Here is a 16065-nt window from a genome sequence, read left to right on the forward strand (position 1 = left end):
GTTAAATATTAATGTTGTCTAAATTCACCAGTTGTTGCTGCTGCTGTGTTTGCTGTGAAAGTCTCCAGAAAAATGGTATTGCCTTTTCTGAGCTCATACTTCATTTTGCATTATAACTAAAGCATGAAATGTACTTTTCAAGATGACTGGTGTAAGTACCACTCAATATACAATAACTTGTCTTTCCGAAGACTAGCCCTTAACCTCGCTGAGGATCTGAAGGGTTAATCAGAAGTCATCGAAAAGTTCTGGTCCTTACTTAATAAATTTATGAGTCTCTTCTAAATTTGAAAAGTGTGTTTTACAAAGGATGGTTCCGCTAAGAACATTAGGGAGATCATTTTAAAGAATGACTCTCCATTTTGGGTAGTCAGTATATGGGCTGTCCTGTAATACGGACAAGTAGTAGTAGAAATTGTACACCTGATGAAAGATAAATACTTTATGATAATTAAAAACAATATTTAGAAAACGGCTTTTTCTGAAAAAATCTTTAAATGTTGGTTAGTGGGATTAGAGCAATTTCAAGACGCTGTTCACTATTTTGTTTTTCCACTTTTCTTTTAAGACCACATGGTGTTTTTTGCTTTACATCTATGTTTTTTAATTTCCAAATTAAACACACGTATCAGAAACTTGATATCGTTTTTTGGCTTTGGTTGGTTTTAGACCTTCTGTAAGAGTTGATAACAGCATACTGAGCATTTTCCTGATTATAACCTAACTTTCTTTTAAGCAGTTGGAGATTAAAGAAGAGCCTCTGCCCACAGGTATAATACTTTGTTATTGTTTCTTGGCTGCTGGCTCCTCCTTATCTCTACTGCAGCATTTATTTTTATCGCAGTGGTATGTAAGCATTAGTCATGATCACGTTTCTCTCCTCCTCCACTTTATCCTAATCATCCCTGTTATAGGTGTTACAGAGCCAGCACCTGGCTCTGTAGTAAAAACTAATGATCCTAGTACAAAGTAGCCAGATAACTCTGAATGCTTTTCCACAGGCAGCCGAGTTTACCTGCAGTGGTGTCCCTGTCAAAGGAGCAAGTGGCTTTGGTTGCATGGGGAGAGGGGGCTCAGTTTTCATTTGACCTTCTTAACATGGCAGCTTCCATTTTGGAGCTCATTATAATTTCTTCTTGCCGCTAATACGTTCGGTTTCTGAGCCTGATGACTTTTGGAATTACTGTATTTGTTTGTATAGTTTATTGTATAAAAGTGGTCTTCCTTCTCCGTGCGGCAGGTATGTTTTTCTGCTCCATTTTTGCCCGTCAGCTTTGCCTTCTCCGGGATGCTGATCAAGTGCAGAATAGGCACTGGAGATCCTCAGTGTTGGTGGAGGAGGAGAGACTTCCCAATTTCCCTGGCTTTAATGTATCTTAATTTGAAAACAGAGTGACTGGGGACTCTGCCCTTTGTGTTTCCTTTTGAAGTGGCAGGAGAAGGTAAAAGCATTTACCATGCTATTTTTTACAGTATATGATTCTGCTTGGCAGTTCATTCTAAGATAATCCTGGATCCCATGCAGTCTGTTTGAAGGGAGTTATTTTTAATTATGTAGTCTGTGTTTTAAGTGCTTTAGTAAAATTATTTGAAGAACTTTTACAACTTTGCTTCCTTTACCACTTTTTTAATTTAATTGATTTCCTGTTTTCAAAGTACAGGGAAATGTAGCTGGCTCTGCTAGTCTGAAGTCAAGTACGAGGCAGGGTAGATTTGCATTTTCACTTTTCAAGATGGTCATCCACAAATATGCTATTGATATTTGCTGGAATTCACAGTGATATCGATCACAAATAATGAGAAATACTGCTTGGTATATAGTTATTTTTATAAAATTGGGATTTTCATATTTCTTCATTAACCATGAAGACGAGAACTTCTGGGGTTTGACTTAGCTGTTGGCAAGACAAAAAGCAAAAGTAAGTTTCCTTAAGATGATAGCCTGCTGCTTTTCACTTTTACTAATGAGTGGTTAAGTGAAGCCAATTTGATTCCTTTGCTGAGCATAGGACTGAATGGGATAAATGGAAACATGACAGATGTCACTTCGTAGAGGCTCTGTGTTATTCCAGCTGAGCTATCTGGCAGATGTTTAGGACCAGAGCATTCAATATGTTTAGCCACAATCAATATTTGTGTAATACAGTAAAGCTGGATAAAAAAAAAAGCATCAGGAGACGTGTTGAATTCTGCAACTCTAAGTAAAATGTACAGGAAGTATGTGAACAAGTTATTGGGGCAAGATAGATATACACGAACATGCACATAACCACAGCAGAGTGTATTAAATATTTGCTCATCCCAGCCTAACTTTCAATTGCTAAATGCTGGAAACAGCAGTGGGCATAAGAATGAAAATACTTTCAGATGTGTACAAACAACAATAATGAACAAGAGCACATGCTGAAACATTTCTTTCCATTCTTACGTGGTCATCTGGAACTTCTTAGAGAGGGGTCCATCAACACTAAGGGGTCAGTTTTCAAAGCAGTGTACAGGGATTTAGCCGCGCGACTCCTATTGACGTTAATGGGAGTCAAACGGTTAAATCCCCACACAGTGCTTTGAAAATTTACTACTAAGCCTCTTGACTTCTCACTACATACTTTGATTGTAACAGTAATCCATGGTTAACATAATTTTCCCGACAATAATGTCAAACATACTTTTGAAGTCAGTGAATTATAGAAATAGTTACCTCTTCCATAATTCTTTAAAGATGGCCATCAGACAGATTTCACAGTAGGTCCTTGCAGCTGAAATCATTCCTTAATACAGGAAAGAATTTATTTATTGCTTATTGGTACAGAACTGATAGCTGCTGCATACCCTAAATATCTAAGATTGTAGTTGCAGAGCAATGCAATGCTTGCATGGAGCAAGTGGTACAGTCATCTCTAGCTCTGCCTCCAATGTGTTTAGCTTCCTTTTACAAGAATTCAGAAAAGGAAGCTGGAGTCAGGCATAGTAAGTATGTACCTGCCTTGGCACATCCAGAGAAACAGTGAAGCCTGATTACATAATCAGTTACTTTTATGGGAAAAATGCCAGCATGGCCGACTATCAGACTAATGGAATATAAAGAACCACTGAAAATATAGTTATCAAAGCTCCTGAGGATTTCACTACTACTTATGCTGCTTCCAATTTTAAATAGTCCCTTTCCATTATAAACTCTGCTCCCTAGTAAAATTTGATTGATATATTAATAATGAAATAGATAACTCTGCAAGCCAAAGGGAATATCCAGTCCTCATTTCACATTGAAGGGTAGCAGCCAGGGAGCCAACTACAGTTGTCAGACAGGATGGGGAACACATATTCACCAGAACTATGCTATAAGAATTGATGAAACAGCCACTGGGATTTAACTATGTGACAAACATTCGTTGTAATAAGTTACCCGGGAACATAGTATGTGAACCTAAAAAAAAAAAAAATCTAACCTCTTGAGTTCAACAGGAAGCGACATTAAACGGACTTATACCGAGACTGTTGATTTCTCTTCGTTATGCAAAACGTGACGTAATGAATACGTCAGCAGCAGCAATAATAAAATTGTGTAAATTGCCAGAATTGCTTATTTTCATCTTAAGAGAAGTTTAACTTGTGAGTCAGGCTGACCACATGTCTGATGACTCCTTCTGTATTTAGTCCGTATTAGATATAATGGAAACTGCAAAGAAAAGTTATCAAAAAGTAGATGCTTGTACATGACTTGCATTTGAAATCATGGCCCATGTTCAGTTTGTGCACACATTTCTCATTGGCAGCAAATGAATTTGCATACGGACCAAGGTTTGGCCTTTAGAAGCTAGTTACGAATCATTGTTTCTGTGTCTGAGCCAGATTTTAGAAGTGTATTATTCAGAACTGTAAATTGTGTGTATTCAGGTGAAATAATAGAAAACTTTTATGTAGGGTTTTTCTGAAAAAATGTTAGTCATTTTGTGATTCTCCAACCCTCTCTTTGCTTTTTTTGGACACATCTATGTTTGCAAGGCAAACAGTACCATGAAAAATTAATGTCTAACTCCTTGTTGAATTAAATTGGAGTTATCTTGCATCTTTGTAAATCCTGTATGCTTATCTGTAAATGAAAACTTTTTTTTGTTCTAAATTTAGAAAAAACAGGGAAAATTAGTGATTTAGCATTTAAAAAGTATAATCTTAAATGCACAATTGGAGTGTATTTAAAATGCACAATTAAAATATATACATATTAAGATACACAATTAAAGTGTATTTAAGAAACTCCCTGTGCTTGGAGAAGGGTGACTGAGCCTGAAGGCTTGCTAAGAACTTTTTTCCAAATACTCATGTGGTCTAATAAAAGATATCGCATCTACTCAAAGAACTTGCCTGCCTACATCCTTAGACCAACATGGCTACAACCAAAAACCCAGCACAATTAAAGTGTAATTCTTTTTGTTTGAACACATTTCAGCTGTTGAAATGTGACAGTTTATAATATTTGATTGAGTAAACATTTGTGGTATGCCTCTGTATTTATCATATGATTAGCCCATCTGTGAACAAAAGTGCTGTTCTACTGATTCCAGTATTTGATTGCCATGTAATTTGCATATTTACCTAAATACTGCCCACACGCCAAAAGCGTCTGTGCAAATGTTGACATGATTTGCATTTTTATGTGCATACTAGAAATCATGGCTTTTTTAGCCATGAAGGCTTTCTTACTTTCAAGTGGAACTTGCACAGCTCTTAGCTGCCTTACAGCCAAAAAACATATTCAGCAGCCACAAAGCCAGCAAGACACGTTGATTATTTAGACATCAGCTTCCACTTCGGCTCTGTTGCGGACCAATTCCAGTGGAAGCTTGTCACCTTTGTACAACTCCCCAGCTCCTTCGACAGAAAAGCCACGTGAAAGGACTGTTTGAAGTGGTAGTTGCAATGCCTACCTTCTGCCCAACAACCCACTGGTTGCCAAGCAAGTGTGTGATCTAGGTTGAAGAGTAACCCAACCTTGAGGACATTTTTAAACCTACATCTCCCTCTCCTCAGGAGAGTGTCTTTAGCCCCAAGCCATGGGTAGGTAGGCTCTCTATCCTGTTTAAAGCTGGGCCACTGGGTTGGAAAGAAATGCAAGGATTGTAGAACTGGAAGGAGAGGATGCAAGGGGCACCCTGACTCCATAACCCACTGAAGAGGGCAGTTCCTTGTGCAGGAGAGATTTCTGGTTTCTGGTCCTGGCCCCCAGTGCTTTTTTGCATTTTGCATCAAGCAGTTATTGGGTAAAATGCTAAAACAGTCATTGGAAGTATTGGGCGTAAGGTGGAGACTGCCGTTGTCTGCCAGATAGCGGTCTCGCCTCCGAGTTAACTGGATCCTGACCTGACAAGGGCTTGCTATGCTGCCTGTTGAGTGGATGGGATAGGTATGCAAGGGCCTCTGGGTGGAATAGGATTTCACCCCTGAGGCAAACCGCATACAAAGACATAGACATCTTAAGGGTGGAATAGGATCTGGGGCTAAACATTGTTATCGTTCTTAACCTTTAGACTGCATGAAAGAATCAGGACCTGTATTTTCGTAGGGGTATCAGCTCAGTCTGTTGTTGCAGCCCCTGTTCTGGCCCCCACAATCAGTTGCGTTAGGAATTGCATGCACAAATGGCAGAAAATATAATGGTTGTTCAGGTAGTAAGATGCCTTAAATAACATTACTTCTGTTTGCAGTGGCAATGGCCTTGTCTCTCCTCTAGGGTATATAGGCAGGAGGTGGGTTTTTAAAAATCATTTAAGGGCATAAATGATGTCTATGTTACAGTATGTTCAAAGGCAGGTACCTTGTGGCTACCCTGCATGTCCCCTGTGTTCTGGTCACAAAACAGTGAAAGTATGTCCTACACAGTGCTGCTAGGTGTGTATAATTGGATGTGGAGCAAATGTATTAGAACGAATGCCTCTAGGGGCCAATGTAAAGGGAGCAATAAAATGGTGGCAGCAGCCAGGGAATTTGAGTCTCTGGTGTCAGGTAAGACTCCATGATACTCAGACCACCACCACCATCCTCCACTCCCGGGCACCTCTGCCCAGGGCCCCAACATTGCTAGTTACGCTTCTGGTGGACAGGCTGGACATAAGGAAGAATTTCTTTACTGTCTGAGCCCCCAAGGTCTGGAACAGTCTGCCAGCGGAGATGGTTCAAGCACCTACACTGAACACCTTCAAGAGTAAATTGGATGCTTATCTTGCTGGGATCCTATGACCCCAGCTGCCTTCCTGCCCTTTGGGCAGGGGGCTGGACTCGATGATCTCCCGAGGTCCCTTCCAGCCCTAATGTCTATGAAATCTATGAAATCTATGAGCTATACTGGATGGAGGGGAATGCTTTCCTCTGAAGGAAGGAGGAGGCCAGACGACATACGGTGAGCCCGGAGCTGTGTAACGGTGTGTTGCTCTTTACTAGGGCTTTGTGGCAAATTTTTGGAGTGAACCCCACACATGTGTGAACCCACGTATACTTGTTTTGTACTAGCAAGTAAGGTTTAGAGATGCCCATGAACAACTGGTGCCTCCCGCGACTGGGGGGGGGGGCGTTATTTGTAGTTGGCAGTGAGCGGGGGCCACTTGGAGATAGTGGCAGTGGCGTTGGCAGGGTCGGGGGAACCCCTTGCAGACACCAGCAGTGACATTGCCAGTGAGTGGGGGAGGGGGCAGGTGGCGAGAAGCAACTGCCCACAGAAGCCAGTGGAAGCCTTGGCAGTGACCAGTCTCGGGCGGGGGGAGCATATGCCCCCCTGCGCCCTCCCCCCCCCCACATCACCTACAGAGATGCCAGTTCTGTCATTTTGGCTCCAGATATTTCATAACTATGTACTTCCCATTTTAACCATGGAGGCCACAACAGCCAACAGTGCTCCAGCATTAGCATTAGGTTGGTACGTTTTATCTTTGAAATTATTTTTAACTGGGTTACTGTAGGTGTACTAAAGGTATTGGAGTCACAGCCACAACAGGTTGACTTTCAGCACGGTTCAGAAATAGCACATTGAATTCATTTTAAGGAAAAATCAAAGCACCTGCACTTGTCAGGAAAAGGATCTCTTTGTATGATAAGGAAATGTCCTTTTCACAATTATACGTTGTCTGTGACTGTTCTTCCCTGAAAGAGTAATGAGAGTAAGGTGAAACCAGATATATAGTGCAAGTTACTTTTTTGAAAATTTTAATAAGAAATAATTGCACATCAGGATCAGCAATCAAGACGGACCATTGACAGGCTTAATACAAAATATAAGGGAAAGAAAGCTCTTTTTATAATATCTATGTTGTAGTGTTTGTGTAGAAAAGTGTGTAAAGTTTATTATTTAGTATAACACTAGCTGCAGCATTATCTATGAAGGGTCTGTGACGCTCTCCATTATAAATTCACATTTTCAAAGGACCGCAGTTGGGAAAGAAACAGTTCCTCCGGGCTCAGGTTGTTGTTACCATTGCTCTGGGTTCATTCACCTTAACTTGAAGTTCTGAAAAAATGTGAAAAGTGCTACCTAGTGGTGTACCGATGCACAGCAATCGGTTTTGTACCATTTAGACCTGGGGCCAACAACCTTAATAAGTTACGGGCTGGAAAAGCTCAGCTCCAGTCCAGCACAGGCCGGGTGGCTTCAGCAGTACGTCAGCAACATTGGGGTTGGGGATGTTGCTTGTGCCCATGCTGGACCTGTGGGAGCTGTGTCTGTGCTGTCGTTGCTTCATCCCAGTTGCAGTGTGGGCACAGCTTCCAGGTGGTAGCATCCGAGCTGGGGCCAGGCAGCTGGAAACGGCGTCCTCGCCGCTTCCACTCCTCCCCTCCAGCCCTGGCTCCCAGCTTCAGCAGGGGCACAGCCAGCCCTGGCTCACTTCCCCACCGGCTGGAAGCCTCACCCGTGTTGCACGTAGGGAGAAACTGCAGCAATATGGCCACAGCTTCCAGTTGCCTGGGCCCCGCACAGCTCCTCTCGGCTCCAGGAGGGGCACAGATAGAGACAAAGCCTTGCAGCTCTGTGGACCAGGTCTGTATTTCTCTCTAGTGAACAAATATGCCAATAGGCGAATCTCCAGCAAGGGGCTCACTCCTGACCGGGCCGGTCCTCACAAGGCACTGTGCGTCCGCTTGCAATGAAGGGCAATGGGAGTTGAAGGCACGCTGTACCTCGTGGGATTGGGACCTTGGTTAGGCTCTTTTGCTATCAAAACCAGATTTTTAAAATGCTCACTTGTATGTTATGTGTGGCATGTACACACTGTTCTATTAAAGAATAAAAGCAAGTATTGAAGTTTGACCTCGGCCAAGGTTTTATCACGCCTGCCCCGCTCGTGAACTCTAAACCAGAGCAGTTTGATGGAATTCAGTAGGTTTCCTCTTAATTTTTATTTCTTTATTTTTGGCAAAGGGAAGCAGTGCTATGTTCTGAGGCAGTGCTAACATGAGCTTTTTTCCATGTCCCATGGAAAGCTGTGGCTTCCCAGGAAAAGGAACGAAACCCGCCTGCCCTTGTGTTTGACCGCTCCTTTTCATTTTCAAAATAAAGGTCCCTTCATTCCCAAATAATACGCACGTTCAGTTTTTCCCCAGGAATCCTTGGAGTGAGCTAATCTGATGACATAGCAGCGTAGATGCTGCCGGCTGGATCAGCATTTTTGCTGTTAGTCACCGCATAGCAACTTCCCTGCTCTTGACAGTTCTCATAGTTGCCCCTGGGAGGGACGAGAAAAGAGCAGTCCATAAAGTTCCCATTGGCTTGAAAGCAGAAACATCTGCTGGAGTCGTGAGCCGTTTGTTCGCCGCGTTCAATAACAGAAAAGCCTGCAGTTGATCAGCTGTGCCTTCAAAAACAGGCACGACTCCAGTCAATAGAATTTATTGCAAGGAGTTTAGGAGCCATGGAGAAGATTAGGGCAATGGCAGAATGTGTCAAAATATGTTTTTCCTTCATTGGTTTCATAAATAAGCTCTGCAAGAAGTAAGGAATGACTCCGGCTAGCCTTCAGATACTTGTGGTGACTCACCTAGCTCTTTGCAAGCTACAACAGCACAGCATTTTATTCGTGCTCCTGCTCCAGAATAGATCGAATCAGCTTTAAGTCATTAAATCTTGCCACTGTTGTAATGATGTGACACTGTGTTGGCAGAATATCTTGAGAACACATGCTGCTTAGACGATGTCCTTAAGCATGCGTGTAACAAACGTTATATCGACTTCAACAAATGTGGCAATTGCATAGGACTTCCGTGAGAAAGTTGTCATGTTGCAAGATCTGGGCCCTAAAGTGTACAGCGCTGTACATAATTAAAACAAAATAGGCCCAGAAATAATTTGGGAGTGTTACAACTTTAAGAATGAAGATGTGTTGCATTAGGGAGGTGTCAAAAGTGGCTCCATAAGTGGGGCTGGGCTACGATATGCATTTAAAAACCAATACTAAAATCCTTTTATTTCATATAGTGTACGGATTTGTGAAAACCCTGTGCTGTTTATGTGTTACAGAGGCGCCATTCTCTAGTTATGGTTGCAATTGTGTCTGCTTTGCCATTATAAACCTGCATGATTAGGGGTTTACAACATGGCTTTAAAAAATTTGCAGTGGGTGGAAACCTGGCACATAAAGGTCAGCCCTCAAGCAGTATTTTTAAACCAATTATTTTAGGTTATGCAGATATAAAAGTATCCATTATAGCTTCATCTAAGGGTGTCCAGTGGGTTGCGACATCATCAGAGTGCAAAGCTCATTTGTTCTACTAAACCAAAAATGGTTTTAATTACATTGTCCCCTTACTTTGCCTTTTTGGTGCCCTCTGCTTCCCCTTGATGGGTACAGTTCCTCTGGTATCCAGTCCAGCCCTCCGTTTCAAGCCACAAGGAAAACCAACAGGGACAGGAATGGAAAAAAAGGTCACGTGTCTTATCATGCTAATCACTTGCTTTTTTTCCCCTCCTTTTAAGTTCTTGGTTTTTTCTCTAATGTGAAGTTTCATTTGCTGCCATGGAAAGTGTACTGATTGGACCATAATCTTTAGCAATACCTTTTTAATGCCCCAACGAGCAACAATCATGAAACTTGATCCTTTCAGTGATGAGCCTGCGATTCCTTTTTGTAGCAAAATATAAACAGTTATGTCCCTTAAGACTGTATATTGAATGGGAATGGTTGAGAGTTTGAAGATTACTTTGGTCCAGATAAAATTCTGTAGTATCAGTGCACAGGTGCAAAAACTAGAAGTTGCTTTGTAGCAATATATGTAAATGCTGTCAGAATAGGAAATGGGAATGAAACTATTAATAGACCAGCAAAATGTTCTCTATTACATTTCTCCCATTGCATCCGCCTCTGGGCTAGCAGGAAGAGAGATTTTCTAGTAATGTAAGATCCCGTAGCACTTTTCAGAGATGTATGGCTTTAATGCCAGCATTGGGGCCAGAATCCAGCTGAGGTAGTATGCCTACCTGTTTCCCTGCAGCAAGTTCAGCTGGGTGCAATACATTTTACAGCCTGCCCTAAAGTGTCATATAGCATTACTATAAATCGTTAATCATTTGGCACATTTGACTGCAGAAATTGTTGTATTTTGCTGGTGGGTGAAACAGTCCCTGCGTATAACTTATATATCCATTTAAGATCAAGCTCTGCTTTCCGTTACATTCCTGCAATGCAATGAGAGGTTTTGCCATTTGCAGAGAACTATGCAAAAGCTATCATTGAAAAAACTTTCCATTAAAACAGCAGCCAGAGTGCTCCGGCACTGCTTTTCCTGGAGAGCCGTTAGCAATGAACATCCCACTTTTAAAGAAGTGGCACACAATGGGCAGAGAAGGAGAATTAGTCCCATTAAAAAAAAAAAAAAAAAAAATTATTCATAAGGGATTGTTACCTCAAACATGCACGTGACTAATTAGTCGGGTGTTGTCTCACTGACATTATAGGAGGGCTGCTTGTCCAGGTGAAGTGATTTGTTTGTATAAGTGTTTGCAGGAATAGCACCTTAGTTTTCTTAGGAGTGCTAAATGCCTAAGAAATATGTACAGAGAAATAGGAAGTGGCTAGAAGCAAAGCATCATCACATCAGTGGGCTTTTGCTTTCTGTGATAGTGTTGTGTTACTTGATTTTAGAAATGCAAGAGCCTCAATACAGGTATCAATATGCCTGATACTTTCAGTCCTCCATATATTTTAATCTGATTTCAAATTTAAAAATTGACAGGGTAGTAAGAAGTCTGTAAACAATTGTACATTTTCACTATGTACTATATTCTTGCAGGTCTGTTCTGCCTGTGAACTTTCCTAAAAAAAGGGTTGTTTTTTTTTTAACTTTGTTTGCTTCCATCCTCCGGATACCTGCACAGCTGGGCATACATCATGCCTATAGAGCATTAGCTATTTGCAAAGACAATTTTCCTTTCATTATCATTATTTTATTATTATTGTTGTTGGTACTTATTATTTATTATTATTACTTTATTGAGCAGCGCATGAGCTATAGATATTGAAAAATATGAAATGTCTTTGTCATGAACACATTGCGGCTATTGTGATCAAACACGGTAACGGTGCAAAGCAGCTGATACAATACAAATCATCTACTGTTACCCGGATTTAAAAAAAAAACACAGTTGCCAACCAGCTTCAAACTAAGTGCATTAATGTCAAGATGAGGTGATCATATTAGTTCTGAAGCCAGGGAAGTGCACTGCGTATTCAAGGTTGGTATGTTTGCCAGTGCCTCAGGATAAGTTTTGTCACTGCAGCTTAACACTGTTCAAATTCTCTTAAAGTGGACAATTTGAAAAGTTTGTGTAGCAAGCTTGTATCATTGGTGGCATTTGTCAGTATTAGAGCCCTCAAGACAACTTGGGCAGGGTAGTCATTGCAGTGGAGTTGTTCTGTGTGTCTGCTAGCTTTTGGCAGAAAGAAGTATACTAGGCTGTGTTATCACAGTGTTTCCAGGCCTAGAAATAACGTGGAGGTGAGTGAGTTTTCAGAACAGGAGCTTCTTTCTTTAGTCTTCACAGCACCGATGCTCACTGACTTTGCTCTGCGTCCCCAGAAAGAGTCCCAATTCCATGGACGTGCATATGTTGCCGCATTATTACACGCATGAAAAAGCGCCTTCCAAAAATGCCCAGCAGAATAAATGACGTTTCTGAATTTTTGTCTCTTTTTGCAGTGGTTCCACCTGGGAGTCCTGGACCTATTACTCGACACGAGTCATACGACAGTTTAGCATCTGACCACAGTGGTCAGGAAGATGAAGAGTGGCTTTCCCAGGTATGGGTTTTGGGAATGTCAGGAGAGAAGTGCATGTAGCATCTATTAAGACTGAAACTTGGTGAAGGCCACAATGCAGCAGTAGACTATATCTAAACTTAGCTTCAATCTTGGCTTCTGTGGGAAAGTTTGGCAGTCTCCGTGAATTCCCAGTGGTAGGTATCGACGTTTTAAACAAGCATAAACAAAGCCCCAATGCGTGCTGGCACTAATTACAACCTTGGCAACCTCAGCATAGAATAGGAGTACTAATTTGGCCATGAAAAATAAGCTGCCCTCTCCACCCCTGTAGATGTGGTCCCTTTTATTCAGGGTTAAGGGAATTGGCTTGGCAGAGTGGGGAAGCCTGCTTATTTGTAACCTATGCTACACTCCATTATTTCCTAACTTCAGGCTAAGGGAGTAGCTTGCTTACAACACATCTTTATTTGTGAGCAGCTGCCTTCCCCCAGTGCTAGATTCATCCAGTTTTTGTTGAATCCCACTACTATAGTGCTGCATGATGATCTCGATCTAAATGAAATCTCTTGTCTATGAAGTCAGGTTTTAAGTCAGGGTTAATTACTATTGCGTACAGTGGGAATGCTTCCTGGGCAAGAAGAAGTGTAACAGTATTCGATTCGGCTGAGCCAAAACATTGACTTGCAGACTTGGGTCATGAATAATAAAATAAAGTTCCATTTCTATGCGTTTTTAAGATTGGCTTTTGAAATGTAGTAAGAGTTAAAAATAACCAAACAACAATGAAAAGTAAATGAATTTATCAACTCAGTTGTTCAGCATCCTGACAGACTATGTGAACTTTCTTTAGTTTGGATATATTACTGAATAGGTGCATGGTCCATGCAAAGCTGATGCCCAGGTTTCACATTTTAAATATAGTACGATTTTGGGTATGACTGTTTTGACCCCTGGATATCCAGGAGTCAAAAAAACCTGGAGGGGGGAGTGAAGCAGTGCACACACAGGCACCCAGGGTAACTTGCCATGTGCCAAGTGCTCATGGCACAGGCGTTCCCCAGGGACAAGTAGCAGTGGCACAAGGTGTGCTGCCACTACTTGTCCCCGGGGAACCAAACGTCCACACTCATCGGGACATGCCTGCTGCGTTCAAGAGGGCCTGGCTTTCATCCCCAGCTGCTAATAATTTTCAACATATTACAGTTACATTGCCCATTTTGTATCCCAGTATCATTTGGATAGTTAATGATTTAGCTAATTTTATTTGTCTGATGACTCTGTAAAGGAAAGCAGGTCTCTCACCAAAAGAAGACAAGAATAAATTGAAGCATTGGCATACAGGCTGACTGACTTCTACTGCGGAGTTTACACAAAGTAGTTGTAGAAGCTTAGCGGCACTCAGGCGCTGTCATAACTATTCTGCATTAGAGCAGCAAATATATTTATATATAAAAAAAAAAAAATCCCAGATGAGTTTTTTCTTAGGACACAGAAAGGGAAAGCAGGAAATGCCCTAGGAATGCTTAATATTTGCTAAGTGAAAAGAGTGATGATATCTCTTTTGAACATGAAGATGCTGGCGTTCTCTAAGCAAGCCACTTCAGATTAAGCCCAAAGTGCATGTATGTTTTTCAAAATTAAAGTGTTGTTATCAACAGTAACAGCATGCAGTGAAAAAACACTGCCCTTCACTTCAACTTTTCAATTAGAACAGTGGGTAATGTGTGCTGTCAGTGTGAAGTAGATACAATATGTTTGTCCTGCACACAACAGGAGAGTGAATAGGAACATCTGGACATAGCCTCGGTGAAATTGCAAAGGCATCTGTTTACCTCTCGGCTCTGTGACACTGATGGTTTCAAGCTTAAAATATACAGAATGCTTTATCTGTGGCCTAATTTGCATTGCTGCATAAAAACTACTCAAATCAGAAACCACTACAGTCAATCAGAGTTACCTCAAAATAAACAGAAATATGAAAATTGTACTAACCGGACTATGCATTTGTCCTCCTGGATTTACAGATAGCAGCTGCCTTAGAATAATATTTTCAGAACCTTTCACAGGACATCTTGGAAGAATCCATAGTCAAAAATACAAAAAAAAATGATGTTAATTAAAAAAAACAAAAAAATCCCTAAGATGCTAAAAAAAAAAAAAAATGCTATATGAAACATGCCTAAAGACATCCATGTGAGCATCCTTGGTAAACTGCCATCCATCTCTAAGCTTGTTCATTGTTTTGATAGAAACTCATATACATTTAATAGCCTGATTAATTTTTAAACTTTGAAAATACCAGCTTACAATTTGAATTTCTGATTTTTAAAGTGTTGATGCATTATTTTGTTTTTATGGCTGAGTTGGCCATTTCATTCGGTGGCCTTGTTTTCAGGTTCTGTACCATTTGAAACGAGTACGATTTGAACTGATCATGCTTGTTTGCATTCTTAGTGGTGACTTTTTGGATGTTTAGAAAAAAAATGTTTTCCTCCGGTTTTCAGTATGAAATCCGCATTTTGAAATTTTCAAAAAAGTACCGTGTATGCTTCGCTTGCTGAAAGTGACTTATTTTTCAGCTTATTTGTAAGATATTTAAATGCCCATTGAAAGAAAAGCAAGTATCTTGCAGTAAGGGAAAGAGTTTTTAAAAACTTGAAAGTGAAATTGCATACTTTGCACACATTTTCTGTACTCTTGAGCGTCTCTTGTTTGGAATTACAGGGCCTCACAAGCGCATTGAAAATAGAAACTTGTGCTTTGTTGAAAGTGTCAGACTTTTAACTAAATCATATACATTAAGCATTTAGCTACATTTTATATATATATTTATGCAGTTAAGTGACTCTAGTTCTTTGCTCTCTTACGTTTGTATTCCCATTGCTGCCTGCAAATGATGCTGCTTTCCAGCAAGATGGTCTTTGCCAGCAGCAGCCTCTGAAATGCCAGCTGTAATTATGACCCTTGTTATGAAACACAATTCACACATTATCCATGTGAAGAAGTGCTGGTGTAATGTGTGAACTTTCAGAAAGCGGAACTAAACAAAATAGTAACAGCTTCCTTTTGAAGAGAAAGTCCTCTGACCTGGTTGAGATTAAAGTCATTCATGAAAATGTATGGGGCAAGATTTTTTTTTTCTCCACTTGATTTGTATAGACAAAGAGTGAAGTCTATTCTTCTAATCAGTGGTGAGGAATGCTCAATTTTTAGTTTTGTGACTCTAATAGTCATTTCATACTGATAAAAGCAAGATACAAATTGAATTATTTGGCATGATCGCCACAGTGGAAGTCCAGAGGCTTCACAGTGATTCAGAAGGTTTTAAAGATTTTTGTATCCTGAAAATGTTTTTAAAATCAGACTATCAGTGAAATTTCTGTGATACGCATTTTACTTGTGGAGCTCTGTTTTCAAAATCTTATTATTTCCAAATTCTGCATGTGAATGCCCAGGGTAGCTCAGAGATGTGTAAAGCAAGTGTTCCTGCACCTGCCTGTACATATGTTCATCCCAACATCAGTGTTTGGACATCCTCCCTAGGAGGCAATGTTGGAGAACGGGATTCACTGTAGATTATTTGGCAGGGTTAAGTTGTCCCTCACATTTAGAAAGCTGTTTAACCTCAAATAATCCCGTTTAGGTTCTGTGCATTTAATTTGGTATCATTGGCCAGATCTGGAGCCATGCAAAGTGTTCACTGAGACCATGAGAACGGTGGAATCGGACTCACTATAAAAGCTGCTCCCTATTTTGCTTTGTTCCTGTCTCTTCTAAAGGGATGGGGCAAAATATCTTCCTCTACTGTTTATTTCCAGTGGGATTCTAA

The 16065-nt window shown here is 40.8% G+C and overlaps 1 protein-coding gene across 4 annotated transcripts in view; it reads left to right on the forward strand.

Moving 5' to 3' along the window:
- The window catches only part of BCAS3 (BCAS3 microtubule associated cell migration factor), a 457217-nt gene that overhangs the window by 200701 nt on the left and 240451 nt on the right, over positions 1–16065 (forward strand). For all 4 annotated transcript variants that reach the window (XM_090025357.1, XM_090025360.1, XM_090025358.1 and 1 more), the window contains one exon: positions 12175–12275. In XM_090025357.1, coding sequence (XP_089881483.1) covers positions 12175–12275 — 101 coding nt within the window. The remainder of the gene's footprint in view (positions 1–12174; positions 12276–16065) is intronic.

The sequence above is a fragment of the Crocodylus siamensis genome, chromosome 13 (genome assembly GCF_052110815.1).
Source record: "Crocodylus siamensis isolate JL-2025a chromosome 13, ASM5211081v1, whole genome shotgun sequence".
NCBI classification, from domain to species: Eukaryota; Metazoa; Chordata; order Crocodylia; family Crocodylidae; genus Crocodylus; species Crocodylus siamensis.